We start from the raw sequence: 24,844 nt of genomic DNA on the forward strand, positions 1-24,844 counted from the left end.
GGCGGGGCCGAGGCGGTGGCCCTGGCGGCCATGATGAGGCCCCGCCTTTCCCTTACGGCTGCTGCTCCTCTTCCCTACCCGGCCCGAGGTAAGACTAGGTCTGGACAGAGGCCTGGATGTCCGCGGCCCGTCTGGGTCTCGTGCTGCCCGGGTGATACGGCGGAGCCTGGTCGGGGCGCACGCTGAGGCCTGCGGCGAGTCGCGATCGCGAAGAACGCGGCCCCGGGCCCAGAGCGAGACGAGCCGTGGCAGGAGGGAGGGGCGCTGAGCCGAGGACTTTGTCCCGAGGCTCGGCGCCTCTTCCCGAATCCCTTTTCCTCACTGAGCTTCCAAGAATATGTAACCCGGGGCGTTCGGGCGTGTGGTCTCTGAGGGCATCTGCCGGTTTATCAAGTACCCCACTACGTTTGCGTAGCTGTTCCTGAGTCAGGTGGATGGGTACCTCGCTCATGGAGGAAACAGACCCCAAGGCGTTCGCAGCCTTCACGGGCGCCTGGGTCAGGGCGCCGGGCACCTGGGGACCCCACTTCTCCGCACACGCTTGCGAGCACTTTGGAAGGCTGATCGTATTTGTAAATGCGCTGTCAGTTGTGTAGGGGTCTGGCGGTCCTCCGTGACTGGGTCGTCAGGGCGATGGCATTTGCGCGGACCTTGGAGCGCATTCGAGGTTGCAGGAATAATAATAGCTAACATTTGTGTGCGTATCATGGCCAGCAGTGTTCGAAGTACGTGAATTAACTCAATCCCGGGAACAACCCTATCAAACTGATCCTATTAATATCCTTACTTTACAGATGGGGAAATGAGGCATAGAAAGATGACGTAGTTTGCCCGAAGTCACTACCACTACCAAAGAACTACCATGTATAGTACGTGGTGAAGCCAGAATTTGAACCTGGAGGGTCTGGCTCCACAGCCTGCTCTAAAACCATTGTACCATGGCACCCAGTAGAAACATGCAGGCTATGCTAGAATTATACATAATTGAGTTTGACTAAATTAAGATAACAGAAAACAAGGCCAGAAAAATACTGTGGGACCATTGAAGACAATTTTGACAGCTAAGTTAAGGTGCTTGGAGTTCATGGATGCTATGTTTTTCCCCAGGGTGGATTAAAAATTCATGTATGGGCGAGCCATGTGAATTTTTATGAAGGAAAAGCGATTATGTATATAGTACAGTTAATAATGTGACCAAAGTATATATGGAGTTCTGTTCATCCTTCTTGTCAGTTCATAGTTTCAATTTTGTGAAGTTTTAATGGCATCAAGCTTCTAAAAAATTGCATAATTATTGACACTATCTTCCATTTCAATGACTTATTAGTTTTCAACTACTGCCCTTGACAGAAGAGTGGGATTAGTTCTGCACACCTGTAGCAGCACCCTGGAGGTGGGCAAGCATTTTTCATCTGCTAGTTAATGTGGGCAAGCTAACCATGTTTTAAGATGACAATGTGCTTAACACTACTGAACTATACACTTAAAAATGGTTAAGACAGTAAAGTTTATGTTACGTGTTTTTTAATCACAATTTTTAAAATAAAATAAAAATAAATTTAAATGATTAATATTTCCAAGTAGACCATGTTAGGCCTGAAGATGTGTCGTGTATAGGGATCCATTGAACAGTAAGTTAAATGGATTAAAGCCCTAGGCCTCCATGCAGGATTGATTTTTTTTTTTTTTTTTTTTGCCTTACACGGGCCTCTCACTGTTGTGGCCTCTCCCGTTGTGGAGCACAGGCTCTGGACGCACAGGCCCAGCGGCCATGGCTCCCGGGCCCAACCGCTCCACGGCATGTGGGATCTTCCCAGACCAGGGCACGAACCCGTGTCCCCTGCATCAGCAGGCGGACTCTCAACCACTGCGCCACCAGGGAAGCCCAGGATTGATTTTAGTGAGACACACAAGAAGGAAACAAAGTAGGAAGGAGAATTTAATTTCTTGTGTATAATTAGGATGGTGGCAGTGGGAATTCAGAGACGGGGTAACTTTAAGATATTTCAAATGTAGGTTGGGCAAGACAGGCATAGATGAAAAGAGAAGCAAAAAAAGGAATAGAAACACTTGGTTTGAAGGTAGGAGTCAGAAGCTTAACTTTAGATGTGTTGAGTTTTACTAGCCTGTGGCACATCCTGTGAGAAGGGTCCAGCAAGAAATTTAAATTCTGGCACCAATGCCTGAGAACGATTGAATCAAGAGAGGCAGATTTATATTGTTTCAACGAAAAAATAGAGCGGAAACTTAGGGAATGGAATCCTGTTTTTTCACTGAGGAGAGAATTTGAACAAAGAAGTGATGGTCAGCAGTTCCATAATCGGGTGATGTTGGGAAGACCTGTGTAGGTGATTGAGAGCCAGTGGGGTGGGACACATTGCAGATGGAGAAATGGATCAAAGTCCACGAGAGAATGAGAACAAAAACCCAGGTAGAGATAGATAGAAACCTTTTGAGGTTCATGGGAAGAAGGAAAGAATGGGTGAAATACAAAGAACACAGATTGCTGGAGATAAATAACACTTAACTTCAATCAGTAAAGGGAAGAAAAGTAAGATTTGACAGTTGAGCCTTTTGGGGGAATCGATGCTTTGTGAATAAAGATGACTTTAATACTTTTTACCTCATTGGCTTTCCATGTACCATGCATTGAGAGAAACTTTGTTCTCTGAAGAATATTGATGTACATTTTCATTGACTTTCTAGGAAGACTGGCACTGTGAATTTTTTTTTGCCTTTGTTTTTGGTTTTTCTTGGGGGAGGGTGTTTTTTATTATTCTATTCTACTATGTAACTTCGTTTCTCCCCCAAAATCTGTTCTAGAACTGAAATGAAACGTGTCAGACAGATGACACATTTGGTGTCATTTGATGCACACTACTACGTACATTTCTATTTGTTTGTTTATTTCTGTGTATCAGTAACTTCACCATCATTCATAAGCCCAGTTTTCTCACCAGTTCATCCTTTCTAGCCAGTCAGCCCAGTAGTCCTTAAGCCCTCATCTCTTCCCTTTTTTATCCTCACCACATTACACGTTTAACCTACAACTCTTAGCTGATGAGTCTAGGCTTCTTTTTATCTTTCTCTACTTTTCTAGTCTCCACTCCTGTTTTCCTCACTCTCAGCAGTTGACTGTATCTTGTACTTTCAAATTACAATCTAAAACCTTTTCTATTTATTTAAAAGAAAAAAAAAAAAACTGTCTTCATAGGACTCTTATTCCAGGAGAAGTTTTTAACCAAACACAAGGCCTTGTGGCAAAATAGGTGTTAAGGTACTTAGATTATGGGCCGAGGTAAAGCGATGGTGCTGTTCCATCAGCTGCCCTTTTGACACTGCCATACCCAGAGTAGGTAGTCATCTACCTAACAAGGGGAAAATGTCTCTGTTGAGAATGTGTAGTGTACTATACATGTCTGTATAACCTTTGTTGTGAAAAGTATGTCCCATTTAAATACCATTTGATCTTTTTTTCAGGATCATCTACCCTTTGGTGCAGATAAAAAAGCAAGTAGCAATTGGACAGGTACCTTAAAAGTTTTATTTTTATGCATTACTTTGGAAGTTGAATGAAAAATCTAGTAACGTGGTTTAAAATATGCTATTTTTCACATAGAAAAATTTTAGTGAAAAATGTAATCACCTAGTATATCATTTCATGTATCATAGTATATCATATCTAGTTCTTAGCTTATGTCTTATTTTTTATTGAGCCTAACTTTCTTAATTGACAATTGAAGATAGTTTCTAAAATGGGTAGTTAGGGGGAAGAAAAACTTTAAAAGCTTTGATTTTATTTTTATTAATTCATTCTACCAATTTAAAAAACAGTATTTTAACTTTGTTTTCTCTGGCCCAATGGAAAGTGTTTGATTTTGAATTTTAACTAAGAACATTCAAAGAGCAGAAAAAATAGACTAGTTACGGATTACCAAAATAGATGAATAACAAAGTATAAAAACAATAGAGGTAAAGAATAAGCTAATTTTAAAAACTTTCACATAATTGGTAGTTAGAAGTTAAAAATGTATTCATTAATTCAACAAATAATTATTAGGTACCTCTCACATACTAGATATATGCTCAGTGTACCATGTTTTGGGAAAGTAGACATAGTCCTTGCTAGATCTAAAAAAACAGGATTTCCTTTAAGAATAATTCAGGTAAATTTTTTTCCTTAGTCTCATGTGTATATATTTAAAAAGTATACATTTGTCTCTGTTAATTCATTATTTAAGATAGTGTCATAAACAAGAATAGCTGAAGTTAATATTCAATAATTAATAACATTTTGTGGGCAGTTTGTTTAAAAATTGGTCTTTTAAAGGTTAAAAGCATAAACCTGTGAATAGAAGGTAATTCTACCTCTGTGTATAATTGTAATACCCTAATGCTATAAAATTCGTCAATCTTTTCTGAAAAAAATTTTTTTATGAGTATTTAAAAACCCTCTCAGGAGGCAGAAAAGCATAGCAGGAGAGTAGGGGCTCTGATGTCAGACTTTCTGGTTCACATCCCAGGTTTCCAATGCAAAACTCAGTATTTGGATTTATTGAGGAGATTACTTAAACGTAGGATTGAAACTAATCTTATGTAGAATTTTGCAAAGACGTTTCCAAAATAAGCTTTCTAAGATTATTGCTACATATCTTTTTAGAGTAACCTTAACACCACAACTGATCAGCGTACAGTAGAACATTTCACTGAGAAGACCACCAGAGAGGCAATACCTGTTCCTGGTATCTGAGGATTTTTTATTTAGTGTGTATGATTTAGTGATTTGTTATAAGGAGGGGAAGGGAATCCTTCCTCGAGAGATACAAATCAGAATCAGTCTGGTTTCTCTTTGCTCAACAGGTATTTACCATAAAGATGGTGTTCCAGTTTTTTTGCTATTTATTATTAAAAATTAATAATGTGTGGTATTTTAACATTTAAGTTTAAAATTATTTATGAAAACTTTAAAGATGTGTTGGAGAGAAAAGAAGTACTAAACTTCAAAATTTCCCCATGACAAACTGTACTTTTAATTCACTCAGGACAGGCTTTTGTTTTACTTGCTGGTTTGTTTTAAGAGGAGAAATGTTGATCTGAAAATTGTATATCACTTTCTCTGAAACACTCTCCTAGGATGAGTAATTTGATCTGTTCAACATGTAGGAAAGTGCCTGTGACACTGTGTTTAGTAAATGTTACCTGTTATTATTATCAAAATCATTATTGTTATACCATTTTCCTCCCATTTTAATATCAACTATAATGTCATACCATTGCCTCCTTTGTTACAGTTAACAGGTAAACTATTAACAATTTTTAATCTTCTAAGCTAAAGTTAATAACTTATTTATATTCTGCCTCTTTCTGCAAAGAATTTGGAAAAAAGTAAAAAGGAAAGGGACTTCCCTGGCAGTCCAGTGGTTAAGACTCTGTGCATCCATTGTAGGGGGGCATGGGTTTGATCCCTCATCGGGGAACTAAGATCCCACATGCCACGCGGCACAGCCAAAAAATTAAATAAAGATAAAAAGAATTTGGGGCAGTCCACAGTCATACAGACAAAAAAAGCTTATTAATAAATTAGTAATGACATTCCAAAGTACTAAAGTTTCCTAAAGTGAGTACCAAGTGTTAAGTGTATGTATCAAAATTAGTCAGTTTCATAATATTATTTATGAGAGGAAATTAGCATGTGAAAAAAATTCAGGGTGGCAGACAGTTGCATGTTTAGATAATTTATCCCAAAAACAGTTAGCTTTGTTTGAAATTTTTTAGGAACTGATTCTCTAGAAATTAATGAGATTAATCTTCACTAATAGGAGAAGAATGGCTTTGAAACAGATTTCCAGCAACAAGTGCTTTGGGGGATTGCAGAAAGTTTTTGAACATGACAGGTAACTACTAAGAAGATACAATTTTAGGTATCTCTAATTCTGCTTCCGTCTATTTGATTCTTTAAATAAGCCCATGAAAGATCACTGTTGCATGAATTACTGTTTACCTGTAGAAAATACCTGTGATTTTTATCAGCTTTATCTTATCTAGTTTTGATATTGGTGATGGTAATAAACTCTTAGTGATAAAAAGCAAATTAAGGATGTGATGCATTGCAGTGCCCATGAACAAACATGTAGTTTAAGAGCTTTAGAATTCATTTTTTATAAAAGCTGATTTATTATTTCATATATCTCTTTAGAAACAATTTTTCTTTTAATAATTTTGTGATACATTGAGGATGTTGCATTTATTCTTTTAATTCAGCCTGCTCAGAATGACTGTGTACCATGCACAGCACAGGCTCAGTTTGATTAGTATCAATAGATCAGTATGCTAAATTGGCCTCATTCTTTCTTTAAGGGCGATGGTATATTCTTTAAATGTTGGTGGAATCACTTATTTTGGACATTAAATCACTTATTTTATGTTTCTGTCTTGACTGATGTGGGGCAACTGATTTTTTGTGTGTGTATGACTGTTAAAATTACAGTGTTGAACTGAAATGCAAAATGAAATTTGCTGTCTATTTACCACCAAAGGCAGAAAATGGAAAATGCCCTGCACTATATTGGCTGTCTGGTAAGTGTTATGCATTTGAGTTTTATAAAGGAGTTTCTTTTTCTTTAATCTTTACTTATTGGTGTGCTTTCTGAACCATTTATAAAAGACTTTAGGAGCCTGTCATAGTCTACTCTTACTTTATCCTGAGAATAATTTCAGACCTACTGAATTACATTTATTATACTTCTTTTTCAATTAGACCAAGTAATTCAGCAGAGAATATAAAGTTCTAGACTCAGTGACAAGAGCTTAGAAAAGTTATTTACTTTGTACCTACCCAAGCATTTCTTAGAGACGTTACCACTCAAATAGAACAGTATTAGGTAAAAGCAGGACACCTGTGATATGCTAATTAGAAACCACAGCCAAGTAACTTCTTACAGTGTTCTCTGAAATATTTTAATTGGACTCACCTTCTCTGGGTACAATCTGGAACATCACAAAAGAATACTAATGCTTCTTAATCAGAGGTGAATGTTAAAGATTCTTGAATGGATTGTGAGAGAATAATTTTGAACCTCTGTGCTAACTTTTCTTTCACAAGATGTTGGCACTTCATCTTTAGAAGCAGACATTATAAGAGACTCATAGAAACCAAATTATGTCATAACATTCTATTTTTGTTTCTTTAAAATTGCTTCTTATAACTTTGATTTAAATCCTCCCTCATGTATGTTTCCTCAAAGATATGCCCCAAATACCAGTCTTTAAAAATGAGAATATTTCATTTTAAAAGGTAAAAATTAAGTGCCTACCTAGTTTTTTTTTTTAACATCTTTATTGGAGTATAATTGCTTTACAATGGTGTGTTTCTGCTGTATCACAGTGAATCAGCTATATGGATACATATATCCCCATATCCCCTCCCTCTTGCGTCTCCCTCCCAACCTCCCTATCCCACCCCTCTAGGTGGTCACAAAGCACTGAGCTGATCTCCCTGTGCTATGTGGCTGCTTCCCACTAGCTATTTTACATTTGGTAGAGTATACATGTCCATGCCACTCTCTCACTTCGTCCCAGCTTACCCTTCCCCCTCCCCATGTCCTCAGGTCCACTCTCTATGTCTGCATCTTTATTCCTGTCCTGCCCCTAGGTTCTTCAGAACCATTCTTTTTTTTTTTTTTTTTTAGATTCCATATATATGTGTTAACATACGGTATTTGTTTTTCTCTTTCTGACTTACTTCACTCTGTATGACAGACTCTAGGTCCATCCATCTCACTACAAATAACTCAATTTCATTTCTTTTTATGGCTGAGTAATACTCCATTGTATATATGTGCCACATCTTCTTTATCCATTCATCTGTCACTTAGGTTGCTTCCATGTCCTGGCTATTGTAAATACAGCTGCAATGAACATTTTGCTACATGACTCTTTATGAATTATGGTTTTCTCAGGGTATGTGCCCAGTAGTGGGATTGCTGGGTCGTATGGTAGTTCTATTTTTAGTTTTTTGAGGAACCTCCATACTGTGTCATAGTGGCTGTATCAATTTACATTCCCACCAACAGTGCAAGAGGGTTCCCTTTTCTCCACACCTCTCCAGCATTTGTTTGTAGACTTTCTGATGTGCCTATCTAGTTTTAACTCAACATCTAATTTCTTTGATTGGAAAAAGCAAACCAATTTTGCTAGAAGAGCAGGGTATTGCCAAAAGCAACAACAAATTACATGTTTGTTTTAGAAACATACTATTCTGTAGCTAAAGATGCTCTTAGAAATCATGTAACCTGTAGAATAGGAAACTATTCTATAGTACCAGGGAAATTATATATTACCCAGGATCACATAAAAGAGTGAACAAGTTTTCTGATTCATGGTCTAAAGCTGTATTCATTCTTTTCTCCTGTTCTTTTTACCTTTTGTTTCTGGTGAGAGCTACTGCAGTCATATCTCTTGTTAAAAGAATACATACCATTAGCGTTGTAATAACATTTGTTTTATGCACCATATTGCCATACTACAGTTTGAATAATTCTAAATTCCCAAACACACCTGGTCCAAAGGATTTCTGTAATTGAAATTTTAGTGAGTGACTTTCAAAGGACAGCTATGGGAACATTTAACCTAAGACAGTTCTTGGATTAATACCGTTACATATTTTATGAGAAGGGAAACTTTAGTGTCTTTTTCAGCATTATTTCTTAAACAAACAAAAAACTTTTTAATAAGTCAGCTTGTTTTCCTGTGTTATAAGAAGATTAAAGCTTATAAACCGTTCACAGTTCACAGCATATCATGAGATAACAATATTTTTGATCTTTAGGTTTAACTTGCACAGAACAAAATTTTATATCAAAATCTGGTTATCATCAAGCTGCCTCGGAACATGGCCTCGTCGTCATTGCTCCAGATACCAGCCCTCGTAAGTGTTCTTGTTCCAAAGGTCCTTTGTAAAAATATAAATCTTTAAGACTTAAGTTATAATAATGCATGATTCATTTCATATTTTTGCTATTTATTAATCTTTCAAGCAACATCATGACTCTAAAATACCATGCTGTACATTTTCCTCACTGAATTTTACTCATAACGTCACTCTTATGAGAGGGAACAGTTTTGCTATTCCCATTTTACAGATTAAGACACTAAGGCACTTTAAAACAGAGACTGAGCAACTCAATTAATAATGTATCATATTGGCACTAGTGCCAAAATAACCTACAATGCATAGGAAATAATTTTTTTTATTCCTTGGGTAAACTGCCTTGTCACGTGGTAATTATCTTTTCTCATTTCTGTTAGTCATCAAATAGTCGTACAGTTAAACAAGTATTCGTTTTAATATAAATGATTATAATGTTTACATTAGAGAAATGAGAATATCAAATATTTGAGAATTCAATCCATCAGATAGTTGAAACTTGTTTTGGGACCCTAGAAGAGTCAGGAAATGGAATTTAAATGGTAGCTAAAACTATCTGGAAGTTGAATGGCTGGCCTTGGAAGTAATGCGTCTCCTTTCACAATCCATATTATGTAAAAGTAAGACGTGTCACAGGAAATGTAACAAAATGTTTAATTCAGAAGAGCATCAAAAATATAAAATGCCTTGGAATAAACTTTTAAAGTATGAAGATTTATTTTTTAAAAAAACATAAAATTTCCTAACTGTTGTAAGTGGAAGAATGTCAGGTTCCTGGATGGGTAGACTGACTATTATGAAGAGGTCACTTCCATCAAATTACATATCACTATAATTTTATTCAGAATCCCAGTGGTTGGCTTTTTAACTGTATGCAAGGATATAAAATAAAACGTAATTAGTTAAAATAGAATATAAGAAAATCCCATTGGGGGATGGGTAAATAGGGGAAACGTGATGGAATGATTCCAAAGTACATAAGGAGACACCTTCAGTTCAAAATAGTGAATTGAGCACAAGCATTTGTTTCCCCTTCCCTTCTAAGATCACAGTGGTACAGAGAAGTAAAGAAGTGTTGGTAATGAGGAGGGTCATCAGAGAAGGAATCTTAACACATTTCTGAAAGATAAAAAGAGAGTATAAGCCCTTTGATAGGTAAAACAGAGTGAGGAAAGATGTTCAGAATACATAGGAGGGAGCTTCATCAGTGAAGAAAGCCAGTGAATACCCCAGCCTGGAGGGCCATTCCCTCTCTTGCCTCATTGGCTAGAACTAGTCACATGACCGCACGCAAGGGGGCAAGGAAGTATGTGCCCCAAAACGCAGAGAGCCCACAATACTTGGTGAACAGCTCTAATGCAAGTGAAATTTCAGGTTCATTTTAAAGTGTGTTATTAAACATGGGCCATTACTACAGAGTAGATGAAACCACAAGATTTTTCCTTCATAGGTGGCTGCAATATTAACGGAGAAGATGAGACCTGGGACTTTGGCACTGGTGCTGGATTTTATGTGGATGCTACTGAAGATCCTTGGAAAACTAACTACAGAATGTACTCGTATGTAACGGAGGAGGTAATTTAATTTACAGTGTAGTTATTAATTGATGACTGCCAAAAGTTTGATTTTGGACACAAAGTCTTTCCAGTCCCGAGAACTTTAGGGTGTGGTATTGTTGAATCTATTTGGTACATATTTATTAACTATCTTGGTAAAAATTCCGAAGTTTACAAGTACTATAGTCCTATTTTCTGCAATTTAAATGAACACTAAGTACAATTTTCCAGAGTTTAATAATTATATTGATAGCTGTATACACTACCCAGGTTATACAAAGAAAATAGTGTATGCAAAAACTGTGTCTTCTGGCAGCTGGTTCATCCAGACATATTTCATAGTGATTAAAATCAAAAAGGATAAGTGGTAAAGCATTGCTTCTATTAATAATATTTGTGTGCAGTTTATGCATTTTTCTGATTTTAATTGTTAATGTGCACATCATAGAAACTCAGAAACGATAATATAAAATTTTAATCACCATAATTCTGTCACCCCAAACAACAACTATATTTTCGTATATTCCAGACTTTTTTTTATGACTAGTTTTCATGTAATAGTAAAACATTTTTATCTTGTTCTTTTTTTAGTTGTATGAAGTAAATATTTTCTAATATTCTGATCTATTTGTAACATAATTTTAATAATTGTATAATATTCTGTCATATGCTGTGATTTACTTTTTTCTAATGGAGGCTACTTATATATATTACATATATTTTTTTACCATAATACGTATTACTGCATTGATTATCTTTGTTTATAATTTTTTACCCATAAGGACTTTTCCCTTAGAAGAGATTCCAGGAAGTGAAATTATTAAATGTTTACAACATTTTAAAGTTTCTTTCTGCATTATCTTCTTAAAGTCGCTTTCTAAGGAAGATGTAACGTATATTCTCCAGTGATATATTAATGATTATTGTCTATCTGACTTTTTTTTTTAATCTTTACTAGTGTAAACCATTTTAAGACTGAATTTGGAAGTATTGATTATTTTAGATGACTTTGAAAAAGTCTAAACTTATTTCTGTCATATCTCTTGTCCCACTATTAAATTCTGTCTAGCTTCCACAACTCATAAATACCAATTTTCCAGTGGATCCCCAAAGGATATCTATTTTTGGCCACTCCATGGGAGGCCATGGAGCTCTGATTTGTGCTTTGAAGAATCCTGGAAAATACAAAGTAAGATTACCTAAGCTTCTAGTGACAGATATTTCTCTTGAATAGTATAATATTAGGAACTTTCAAAGATTGAAATTAAGATACTGTTGTTTTAGTATTGGGACTAAACTTTTCTAGTCTTGGGAATTTCAAGGGGTTTGTGGGAAAAGAGTATTAAATTTGACCACACAATACATGCTACAGAATCAGACGTATAGGAATTTTATCCCAGTGGTTTCTCATTGGTCTGTTAGAGGTATTATAAAGCAATTTTCATTGCTTCTATTCAAACTATAGTTTTCTAGGCTTTTTTTTCCCTAAAAGTTATTATTGATTAATGTTATTGTGACAGTATGTTATTTACTTTTACCGGGAATATTCTTGTAAAGTTGACTTTGATTTTCCACTGTTTTAAGTGGAAAAAATGAGTAGAAACGCTGAACATAAACTTTCATTTGTGCCTTATTTAATGAAAATGTAGCTCTTTTAATAGAACACACAAAGGATATGGTCTCTTGGAGAGGCATATAATCTAAGCCCATAATATAGCAAAAGGAAAATTGTTCACAGGGATTTTCATGGCAAGTCAGAGTTCTTAAGCCAGTTGTAAATACCTGTTCATATTCAATTTAGCAAAATATAACTTGTTTTTAATTTTTTTGTTTGTTTGTTTCTGAAGTCTGTGTCAGCATTTGCTCCAATTTGCAACCCAGCGCTCTGTCCTTGGGGCAAAAAAGCCTTTAGTGGATATTTGGGAACAGATCAAAGTAAATGGGAGGTAGGTCCTGGATGGCGGTCTTCATACTCATTCTTAAGTTTTCAAATTTGTTAAAAAGCTACACACTACAGACGTTATATTCTTAACTCACTCAAGTTAAGGATTCAGAGCAAAAAATAATTAACTGAAGTGTATACATATAACAATGACAACAACAGAGAACAATATTTCAATTGCATTGAATTATGGCAGATATTCTGCAGCTACATTTTTTTTCTGCTAATGATTAATTTATATGTTTATTTTCTAAATTAACGTTACAAAAAATACCCCATGTTACTAAATTTAGACTTGCCTCATATTAACTGTGTGCTTAATTGTATGATAAGAACCACGAGGCCTGGCTTTTCATTTTGTGTATCTGTTTCAAAGTCTAGCATCTCTCAGATTTGGATTTTAAATTCTAGACTTAAAAGCTTTTAAAAATAGATATTGTGTATGTAATATACATTTATGAGAATATTTCCAACAGTAAGATTGCTTTTTCAAGCATAGGAGCAGATGCTTCTAAATGAAAGTAAAACTGGTAAAAATGGCCCTTTTTTCCTGAGACTGATTTGCCCTTGTGCAGAAATGGGCTATTTGAAAACTCCACCAAGAGTTTGAATATTTTGCAGGTGAACTCATCATCATGTACATGTTAGCAAGCAGAAAATTGTCGAGTGGGAAAAAAACCTTTTTTGTCTTATTGTTGTTTATTCAAAGTCATTTACACATGGACCCCTATTTTATTTAAGATTGGTCATTGAAATTCTGACAGATTGGAAGGTTAATCTTTTAGTCATTAGAGTTTTGTTTTGCTTAGGCTTAGATTGTCATTATATTGGAAGAATGCTGAAAATTATTACTGTTAGTTACTTTGGGGACAGTGCATTGACAGTACTTGTGCCTCAGTGTTTTGAGTCCTCACCATGTGCAGAGTTTGTGTGGGGTTTTGAGATCTTATGTCAAGAGGGTGATGACCCTTTCCTGTCCACAGGGGCCTTATGGTCTAACAGAAGTTTTAAGTAAAAGACCAACTGATTGGGAGAAGTAGGGGAGAGGTACCCTATAAAGGAATCTGTATCATTTTTCTCCAAATGGCAGGAGATTTTACTATTTTAATTATGCAGTGTTTAGGCTATCATTTAATTTACTCTTGGAATAAGGAGGCCATGCAGAATTATGAAACAGTGGAACTTAAACTAGTTGGACTTTATAGGTGTCCTTCCACTCCCTCCTTTTAAGATTAAAGAAAGCAAGTCTTAAAAAGCATGCTACTTTAGAAGGGGAAATCTTTTGGTTTTTGTGTGTCTTGATCAATGCATAAAAGTTGTCATTAGTGAATATACATGAATAATCAATATTTAAAGATGGATGGTAAAATAGAAAATTGTAACTAGCAGCAGCTCCTCACATAATAAATTTGAGTTGTTGATATGATTCAGATTGTTCAAATCAAGTCTTCCTGAAAGTTCCTGGAGATAGTAGACATTTGGTGCCGTTAGCAGATAGCAAAGAGAGATTTATGTCTGGAATTAGTCCAAAAAAGGGACAGGGCTTCCCTGGTGGCGCAGTGGTTGAGAGTCCGCCTGCCAAAGCAGGGGACACGGGTTCATGCCCCGGTCCGGGAAGATCCCACATGCCGCGGAGCGGCTGGGCCCGTGAGCCATGGCCGCTGAGCCTGCGCGTCCGGAGCCTGTGCTCCGCAACGGGAGAGGCCGCAACGGTGAGAGGCCCGCGTACTGCAAAAAAAGACAAAAAAAAGGGACAAAAAATAGACTATTTATTTGAAATAGAGAATATTTGGAAATAGAAAAAGATAATGGAGTTAGAAGAAATAGTCAATTTGTAAAAGGATTTACAAAGAAAACAAATTGGTTTTCTTGGAGTTGAGAGGTGATTAAACCTTAAAGGTTTGGAAGAAAAAAGGCTATATGCCATGAAGAATACTTGAGATATAGAATTCTTGCCGTTGGTCTAGGACTGGTTGAAAGTAGGGAAGAAGCTGTAATTGAGGATAGAATTCTGAAGGCCTGTAAATAAAAACCAGACAAGCCAACTTAAAAGCATATTTTCAATTTAATCAGCCTTAGAGCTGAAATGACTTTAAATTTCTATTCAGTTCTAGTATAGGGTATTCTGCAGAATAGCTCTCTGGGCACTTTCAAGTTTATTTTTCATTATTTCTCCCCTTTTTATAGGCTTATGATGCTACCCATCTTGTGAAGGCCTGCCCAGGTACTCAGCTGGATATACTAATTGATCAAGGAAAAGATGACCAGTTCCTTTCAGATGGACAGCTACTACCTGATAACTTCATAGCTGCCTGTACAGAAAAGAAAATCCCTGTTGTTTTCAGATTACAAGAGGCAAGTACTAGGAAACCTTAGCTTGTTCTAAATTAACTATAAAAAAACAAGATTCCGTAGTACTTTCTTAATTTTATTTGACTTTTATTTAATGTTAATGTTATTTTATTTATTTAATTTTATTTGAAAAGCTACCTCTAGTAAGGTATTTTTTAATTATAATAAGACATTTCAAGTGAAAGCCTTCCTATTAAGTTAATGATATCTAAGACCAAATTCCATAGAAATAGGAAAGCTTTTGACAGTGAAAAGTATTTACAATTTTCTGTCCCACTGTAAAATCAGTAAATAACACGAATTTAACACTTGAATAGTACCTAATTGTCAACATTATCAGGTATATCCTTCTTGACACATGCGGCTATTGTTGCAGTAAAATAAAAGGACAAGCTTCCACCTTCATTACTCTTCACTTTACGTACACATCTTAGCCTCAGAAGCTGTGTATTATTTGTCTCACACACACACACGCACTTTATATTGTTTGAGTTAGATGCTAATCTATTTGTTGTGCTACTTGCTAGTTGTTTAAGAATAATTACTGAATTTCAATTGGTTCGCAAATGTTCCTTGACTAAAATACTTTTGACTGTTCACTACTCACCTAACTCTATGCTAATACAGCTATAATTAAAGAAATTCCACCTTTTTTTTGAATTATGTATTCATAAGCTTCAGAACATAATAAAAACAAAATTTTTATTTCACGATGAAAAGTGAACACTGAAAATTATACATGGTTGTGATTTTTAAAAACATTTTTATTCATGTTTAAAGGTAATATGTCAGGCACATTGATCTAAAACATATACTTATAATGATAAGTGTTCAAATAAATCTATATTAATGTGTAATGTGGTATATTTCAGTTTACAAAAATGTTTTCACAGCATTAGCTCATTTTAGCCTTATACGACCAGATGAGAGACCATTCCTAGCCTATCCACCTGTTTGGGTTTTTTTGGGGTTTTTTTCAACTTTTTTTTTTGTTGTGGTAAAATACCACAATGCCACATAAAATTTACCACCTTAACTATTTTTAAGTGAACACTTCAGTGGTATTAAATACATTCATAATGTCATACAGCTATCACCACCATTCATCTCCACGATTCTTTTCATCTTGTAAAATTGAAACTCTGTTCCCATTAAATACCAACTCCCCATTTCTCCCTGCCCCCAGCCCTTGGCAACTACCATGTTACTTTCTGTCTCTCTTACTACTCTGAGGATCTCATATAAGTGGAATCATATAGTATTTGTCTTTTTGTGACTAGCTTATTTCACTTAGCATAGTCCTCTTAAGGTTCATCCATGTATCACGTGTCAGAATTTCCTTCCTTTTCAAGGCTCTTCATTGTATGCATATACCAAATTTTGCTTATCCGTTCGTCTGTCAGTGGACCACTTAGGTTGCTTCCATGTCTTAGCTATTATGAATAATGCTGTTATAAACATGGGTGTACAGGTATCTCTCAGGATTCTGCTTTTAATTCTTTCGGTTATATACCCAGAAGTGGGATTGCTCGGTCATATGGTAGTTCTATTCTTAGTTGTTTGAGGGACCTCCCTACTGTCCTCCAGAGCGGCTGCAACACTTTGCAGTCCCACCAGCAGTGCACAAGGGTTCCAGTTTCTGCACCTCCTCCCCAACACGTCTTTTCTCTTCTTTCTTTTTTTTTTCCTGGATAGTAGCCATCCCGGTGGCTGTGAGGTGGTAACGTGGTTTTGATTTAAATTTCCCTAATGATTACTGATGTTGAGCATCTTTTCGTGCTTATTGGCCATTTGTATATCTTTTGAGAAATGTCTATTCCAGTCCTTTGCCCATTTTTTCATTGGGTTGCTTTTTGTATTGAATGCTATTTGTATTGAGTTTTATGAGTTCTTTATGTATTCTGGATGCTAATCCCTTATCAGATAAATTATTTGCAGATATTTTTCTTCCATTCTGTGGGTTACCTTCTTACTCTGTTGATGTTGTATTTTGGTGCACAAAATATTTTAATGTTCACGAAGTCCAATTTGACTATGTTTTATTTTGTTGCATGTCCCTTTGGTGTCGTATCCAAGAAACCACTGCCAAGTCCATTGTCATGAAGCTTTTGTTCTATGTTTTCTTCTAAGAGTTTTATAGTTAGTTTTATAGCTTAAGGACCTACATTTAGTCCTTAATCCAATTTGAGTTCATTTTTGTATATGGTGTTAGGTAAGGATTCAAATTCATTGTTTTGCATGTGGATTCCAGCATCATTTGTTGAAAAAACTATCCTTTCACCATTGAATGGCTTAACACTCTTGTCAAAAATCATCTGACCATATATTCCAGGGTTTATTTATGGGCTCTCTGTTCTATTCCATTGGTCTATATGTCTGTCTTTATACCAGTTACCGTACTTTTTGATTACTGTAGTTTTGTAGAAAATTTTGAAATCTGGAAGCATGAGTTCTCAGGTTTTTTTCTTCTTTTTCCAAGATTGTTTTGGCTATTTGGGCTCCCCTGAGATTCCACTTGAATTTTAGGATGGTTTTTTCTGTTGCTGCAAAAATTGCCTTTGGAATTTTGATAGGGATTGCATTGAATCTATAGATTGCTTTGGGTAGTCTTGACACCTTGACAGACCATGAACATGGGATGTGTTTCCATTTATTGTGTCTTCTTTACTTTCTTTCAGCAGTGATTTATTCATTGTACAAGTTGCTCATCTTCTTGGTTAATTCCTAAGTATTGTATTCTTTCTGCTGCTGTTGTACATGGAGTTGGTTTCATAATTTTCTTTTCAGGTTGTTCATTTTTAGAATATAGAAATGCAACCGATTGTTGTGTTTGACTTTTTATCCTGCTACTTTTGCTGGATTATTAGCTCTAACAGTTCAGGGTTTTCTACATACAAGATCATATTATTTATGGACAGAGATAATTTTACCTCTTCCTTTCCAATTTGGATGCCTTTATTTCTTTTTCTTGCAAATTGCTCTGGCTAGAACTGCCAGTACTATGTTGAATAGAAGTGATAAAAGTGGGCATCCTGTCTTATTCCTGATCTTAGAGGAAAAGCTTTCAGTATTTTACCATGAAGTATGACAATTGCTATGGGTTTTCATACATGACTCCTGGCCATCTGTTTTACAGATGAGGAGACAAGCTCAGAAAAGTAACCTACTTACCTAAGGTCACACAGCTAGTTTATGGTGGAACCAGGCCTGGAAGCAAGGTCGTCTGATTGCAAATACTATCCTTCTTTCATCTGTCTAACCATTCCACAGCAAGGCAAAGCAGTACTGCTGCAGAGCCAAGGGATGGAATTAGAGCTAACATAAGGGGAAGTTGTGCATAACCTGCTGCTTGTCTAATTCATGCAGCAGACCTTAGCAATCTCCCTGATGTCCTTTTAATCTCCTTGATATTTTTAACATGTAAACAATACATATATCATGTGGGAAAATATGTCCAAAACCAATACATTATGTATACCTTGTTTGCGGGTATCCATCATATAGAAATAGATTTTTTTAGATTAATTTGAACATTTATCATCAGAACTACATGTTTTAGATCAATAATCAACCTTGAGAAATTTGATTATAAATATAATAGTATGCTTAACTCTGTTAACTATTGCTCTAAGTGATGTAACAAAGCATGTTTTTTCCAAATGACGTTAACTTCTTGGCTCTAGTGGGGTTGTTGCCTCTTCTGCTTCCCTTGTGTCTGTGCCAGGAAATTTAATTGTTACCACCAACAACCAAGTTTCAGCCTGCCAACAAAGAATGAAAAGTCTCTAGAGTTTGTTATAAAAACAACAGAGTTAGAACACTGATGTAATTCTTGGGGAGAGAAAATAAATCAACTTATTTCTAAAATGACTAAATCCCAAGCAACTGAAAAGCATAGTGGTCTGTACTTAATGAAGAGTCAGTACAAAGCATTCAATTCTTTAAAAAAAAAAAGTGAGAAAGTATTGAAATCATCAGTCACAGTTTTTAGCTCAGGCACAATTTTCTATTCACTTTCCTTCCAGCATGGACAGGTTAAAAGTGAACTACATAGTCTGAAGCAGATTATGTTTAGGTTTGTTGTAATTGAATGAGCAACTGAATGGACATACCTGGGCACTGGCTCCAGGGAAGCAGCTTTTCAGATTTTCAAGCCAACTTCTGTTGACTTCAGATTACCTCAGGTCTGAGGGCACTTGATTATAAGTACAGTTTATCTGTATTTCTTTATGAAGTGGGAGCTGTGAAGGATTAAATAAGCTGAAAATAATAGTGGGTAATATAAATAAGTGATCTAGGGAGGAAAAAAAAATTATTGCAATCATGTACATGGTTTACCCAACTTCATTCATTTTCCTCTTTTTAATGGTGTTAAATGCTCACAATCTACATTTCTATCAACTGTCAAAAAAATTGAGGGGGAAGTGTAGTCCATAGGGATATTAATTTGGTTTTTATTATACTTCGTAATTTTTTCTTTTTCTATTTTCACTTCAGTGAATCTAAATTGAAAATGCACAAGGTAGCAGAATTCTGATAGCTAATATACACAGATCAAGTCTTAGTCTGAAGAGGAAAGGCCTAGTATGTCTTATTATCAGTTATTGAAGTAATATAGTGAAGAAACATTTTCAGTTTCAGACCTAATGGAAACTTCCAGAAACCAACATTGAAGAAAGGCTATAGTACCTTCTCAAGTCTCAGGCCCTTTCTGAAGATTCAGAGGTTGTTTTGGCCTCTGTGCCTGCCTGTTAGAGAAGAGTACGAACATGGCACAGAATTCTAGAAGTGCAGGGCTCTCTCACTCATCTGTATCCCCATGCTTAGCACAATTACCTGGCACATAAACTCTCAGGAAGTGCTTATTGAATAAACAAATGAGCAGCTTTCAGCCATCTTCTTCTTTGTACTCTGAAGAGACTTCATAACTCGGGAATTCATATCTGAGCTTTGCTAATTGGGTCTGGAAAATATGTAGGAAAATACTGCCTGTTAGAATAAATGTTCATCATAGCCGCTGAAGCACTGCTTCTTATTTTGAGAATTGAGCAAAGAATAAAAGAATGAGTTCGTTTATTTTTATACTCTAAGAGAGTTTTGCTACCAAAGACTTTTCCATTTCAAGTGTCAGGTAGAAAAGGAAAGGAAGGCCCTTTCAAGTGTCACTAAATGAACGTAGTCACACAAGCTGCTTAACATACAAACCAATTCAAAGAATTTGATGAAGGGAGCTACCCCCATTTAATAATATTGACCAGCAGAACTTGAAACTAATCAAGAATGACACAGTCAGCTCTAATTATATAAATGTCTTGTATCTACCAGAATGGCAGTAATTCAAATGTATTCTCTTGCCTTTATGTTGACATTTTCAAAAAATCTTTCTTGGTCCCTCATGATAGGCATTTTCTATTTTCTCACGAAGGTAGACCTTCAGTTAAATATCATTATGGAAGGACATTTGCTTTGTACTTTAGGTGAAATATACTGTTATCTTGCAATACACCCCTGAGAGCTCAAAATTGTCACTTTGGTTTACTCTGGGACTTCTCTAATAAAATAATAATAAATAATAACAATAATAATGGTGGCTACCCACTATGTGCCTGAAACTGCAACACACTGAACATATGTGCAGCTAAACATGAAAATACAGCATAGTCAGTCACGTTAGCATTTTTGTTAACAAGTGTTTCGAGGCATCTACACCTGTTTTCAGTCAGATCCATCTTATCATCTGTGAAAAATGGCAGGTACTTGGTACTATATTTCACAGGTTTTATGGCCTGAAAATCATGGGCATATTTAGCCTCTTAACAACTCAAGAATTCCATGGTGGAAAATGCTTTTCTTTAACTTTCTTTATGTAAGAAACTGTCCTTCAGCTCTAAATTTAACTAATTTAACTGGGACTGGTCTGATCATTGAGAGATGTGAAACCAAATAATTCCAAGGCTCAGCCTTAATTTTGACAACATTCCTGTCAGATTCACTTCCACAGTTTGGGCACTGAAAATAGAAGACATTGCTTTTAAGTTACTTTGATGATTTTAAACTAGAACTCTTTTTTAACTGCTGTTCCCAAGATATGCACTGCATACCTCTGCCAAGTAAGAGGTAGAGAACATTTACTGATTCATCAAAACCTTAGGGACTTTACCTTGTTCCCTGAAACCCAGGTGATATTGTTATTAGGTTTTTTTTTGTTTGTTTCTTAAGTGCTTAGAAAAATTCCTTTTTCCTCCCATCAGAGATCATTCGCTCGATCTTAGACTTTCATCTTTCTCAGATTATTCTATTTTGTATTTTAATTGTGTTTTGGCAAGGTAAGGGCTGTCCCCCAGATTATCTGTTTTTTAACACTCTTTGATTCTTCCCACCCTATTTTTCTTTTCTTTTTCCTTTGAGAGCTACTTATTTTGTACTCAGAGGACACTCCAAGAAAGGACTGCCTCTCTATTTACCACTGATTACCTATTAAGGATTTTATTTGACCAGATAGAAATCTGTTTCACCTCAACTACTTCACACATTTTCTCTCTGCTTCATGGTAGTTTTCAAAAGTTTACTGACTTTTTACCCAGTTTGATTTATTGCTGAGGGATGTCAGAGTGTAATAAATTATTCCTTTTTCCTCAGATAAAGATACAATATGCTTTTACCGTGCAGGAGGTCGAATTCTTAATGCGATTTATGATGGCTGTGTTTAACTTCCCAGTGATAGGGCATTTGGGCATTCTTCATGTTCTTTCTCTGTATTGTTTATGTGTGCTTATTTTGTATCTTAACATTCCCTTATTGATGGTGGTGCATTGCTTTTGTGAGTTGAAACTTTTTTCAACTACTCTTTTTTCAGCGAAAATGTTGAAGTACAAGTGTAATAAGCTTTACTTTGATTATAAACCTTCCACATGTTGTGATAGTTTGATTATTTATAAGCGAATTAAGTGACATGCAAGATAGATTTAATGTCCCTAATATCGATTTTTCTGAATAGTAGATAAATGTCTTATCTCTATTTTGCCTTCTAGGGTTATGATCATAGCTACTACTTCATTGCAACCTTTATTACCGATCACATCAGACATCATGCAAAGTACCTGAATGCTTGAAAAACTTCGGATAAGAGAATCTCTTCAGGATGATAAAATTGTAATAAACAGACTGGCAAGGAAAAAAGATTTTAAAACGTGGATTTTGTAGTGCTAAAAATGCTTCACTCTATAGTTGAATCACCCTCTGAATAAATACATCAAACCTGCTTCTGATTTAAAAAGTTACTTTACCAGTGTTCACATGGGAAATATTTAATACTTCACAGTTTTCTTGAGGTAATTTGGAAACCACTGTTGTGTTGACCTCAGGACACAATATGAATATAATCCCATTGAAATAATGAAATGCTAACTCTGGAACAGAGAGTTTAAAGGTCGTTTAGCCTGAACTCCTCACCTTTCCAGACTTTAAGCCTCCGAAGGCGTGGACTGTCTTCTTCCTGTTCATTGTTACACACCTAGTGTCTAGCAACTACTTGGCTTCTAGTAGTCATGGAGTTGAATAACTATTCGTTAGTTGTTGAATAAGCAAGTAGGGTCAGAATTCCCCATTGTTACACAGTTATTTGTGGGAGAACTAAGATTAGAAGTCATATTTCTGGAGCCAATCAATGATATTTCTTTTCTTACCTGTTGAGTCAAATAGATTTGTGGACATTGGTTTATGGACCTCTCTCAAGAGACAGGAATTAAATACTAGATTCAATCTGAAATTAGATAAGGAAACTTGTTTCATATGTTACTGTAGAAGATATTTTCCTTTAGTTACATGCAGAAATTTAGCTTGATGAGCTCACCAAGAACTTGTAAATACCAAAGTGCGTTCCTTAAAAACTTAAGGATGTTTGGGAGTGGTGTAATGACCAGGGATTGAACCTGGGACCTCTGAAGTGAAAGCACCGTGTCCTAATCACTGGACCGCCAGGGAAGTCCCCTGGTTGTTTTAAAAGAAATATATTTTTCTGTTAAAAGAGTACGAAAGTTATACATTTTAAACATTCAATAAGAATGTGTGTTACTTGGTAATTGAGGAAGACATCAGGTTCTTAAAGTTATAAAATAAGTACTATGTAAATGTGAATTAGACAGTACTAAAATTTTTTAATTCGTACTATTTAAATTATCAGTAGTCAAGGGACTTCCCTGGTGGTCCAGTGGTTAAGACTCTGCGCTCCCAATACAGGGGAACCAGGTTCCATCCCTGGTCAGGGAACTAGAGCCCATGTGCCACAACTAAAAGATCCCGGACGTGGCAACGAAGATCCCGCATGCTGCAACTAAGACCAAATAAATAAATATTAAAAAATAAAAATATATATTAGTCAAGATTGAGCCCTACAGTGACCTACACAAGAGCGGCCAAATAAATAAACATTAAACAATAAAAATAAATATCAGTAGTCAAGATTGAGCCCTACAGTGAGCTACACACAAAATGGTTCTAAGTCTAAACAAGAAAAATTTTTTAATTCACAAAGTTTTTGCACGTTGTTGGGAATTCCTTTGTAAAGAAAAATAGTTGTGTGATCCTATGATCTTTGTATTAGTTGAGGATTTAACCAAAGGAACAGAACTAGTAGATATGTACGTTAAGAGATTTTTTACAGGGACTTGGCTTATGTGATTGTAAGGGCTGGCTAAGCAAGTCCAAAATCCAAAAGACAGGCCATCGGGAAGGGAAGTTCAAGAGCACGATGAGACTCCGTGGGCCAGGCCGAAGCTGTTGTCCACAGGTGGAGCTTCTTCTCTCAGCCTCATTCAGTCTTGCTTTTAAGCCCTTCTAACAGTAAGGCCCACCAGATTATCCAGGATAATCTTCCTTATTTAAATTCAGTTGATTAGGGACTTTGATCATATCTGCAAAATCCCTTCATAGTAACACCTAGATTAGTGATTAATTGAATAACTGGGAACTATTACCTTGCCAAGTTGGCGCACCATTATAAGAAAAGAGTTGCTTTGCCTTTTTGCAGGGTACATGCAGAAACATTTAAATACTCAGTAAATAATTGCTAACATATAGCCAATGATAACTAATAAAGACAAAAGCCTTCAGTTACAATACAGAATTGACCATTGAGGATATATAGGGAGCCAATTAATTTTAACTTGCTTTTATGTGCCACAAATACTGACCTGGGGAGGTATGAATTCTCATATATACCTGTAAGATGTTTCCCCCACCAGAAAAAATTCTCAAAGTCTCTCACATAATAAGGAACCATCTCAATGACTTTATAATAAACAACAAATAACCTACAAATGAACTAATACCAGTTTTGTTTGCTTCCAAAAGTCACCTGACAGAATCAGATATATAAGGAGGCAAAGGAATTGACAGATTTCCTGGATCACAATAAATGTAAAACCCTCATTAAGATCCCCTTAAGAAACAATACGATACAGTAAAGCCACGATTACTAGTAGCGGCAAGCCATGAAGTGGGTGGAGGTGCTTACAATATAGGTATCTGAAAGAACTTGTATCTAGAATATATAAAGAACTCCACAAATTCATTTTTAAAAAGATAAACCAACAGAAAAATGGGCAAAAGATTCAATTAGGTACTTAACAAAATAGGACGGAAGTATGACTAATAAATACTTGAAGATGTGCTTAACTTCATAAGATCAGGGAAGTGCAAACAAAAAATGCCACTACAAACCTACCTGAATGGCTAAAGTTAAGACAACAGAAATCCCAAGTGTTGGCCTGGCTGTATGATGACCTGCTAATGGGAGTGTACAGGCAGGGTTTGCTGAGATCAAACATATGGCCCTTCCTGATGATTCCACCTGAGGTTTACCCAACAGAAACGTGTATGTAAAACCTACATGAGAATGTTCAGAGCAACACTGCTCCTAATAGCCCAAATCTGGAAACAACCCAAATGCCCATCTACAAGAGAATGGGTAAAATCAGAGTATTCATACAGTGGAAGAGTCCACATTAATGAACACACTAAAACTATGTGCAGCAACACGGAGGACATCTCAAACACAATCTTGAGTGG

The 24,844-nt window shown here is 36.0% G+C and overlaps 1 protein-coding gene across 4 annotated transcripts; it reads left to right on the forward strand.

Annotated features, from left to right (window-relative positions):
- Positions 1–22,037, forward strand: ESD (esterase D). Of its 4 annotated transcripts, none has more exons than XM_082602219.1 (11): positions 1–88; positions 3,481–3,529; positions 4,661–4,742; positions 5,820–5,894; positions 6,488–6,576; positions 8,828–8,926; positions 10,377–10,501; positions 11,552–11,671; positions 12,330–12,428; positions 14,612–14,779; positions 21,808–22,037. In XM_082602219.1, the coding sequence occupies exons 4-11, from the start codon at positions 5,827–5,829 to the stop codon at positions 21,886–21,888; spliced, it is 849 nt and encodes a 282-aa protein (XP_082458345.1). In that variant the 5' UTR covers positions 1–88; positions 3,481–3,529; positions 4,661–4,742; positions 5,820–5,826; the 3' UTR covers positions 21,889–22,037. The 4 variants fall into 4 exon arrangements, with proteins under 4 accessions (XP_082458345.1, XP_082458343.1, XP_082458346.1 ...); XM_082602220.1 differs by lacking the exon at positions 1–88 and adding an exon at positions 907–1,071; XM_082602217.1 differs by lacking the exon at positions 4,661–4,742.
- The last annotated feature ends 2,807 nt before the right edge of the window (positions 22,038–24,844 follow it).

The sequence above is a fragment of the Mesoplodon mirus genome, assembly GCF_964341445.2.
Source record: "Mesoplodon mirus genome assembly, chromosome: 17".
Taxonomy (NCBI): domain Eukaryota; kingdom Metazoa; phylum Chordata; class Mammalia; order Artiodactyla; family Ziphiidae; genus Mesoplodon; species Mesoplodon mirus.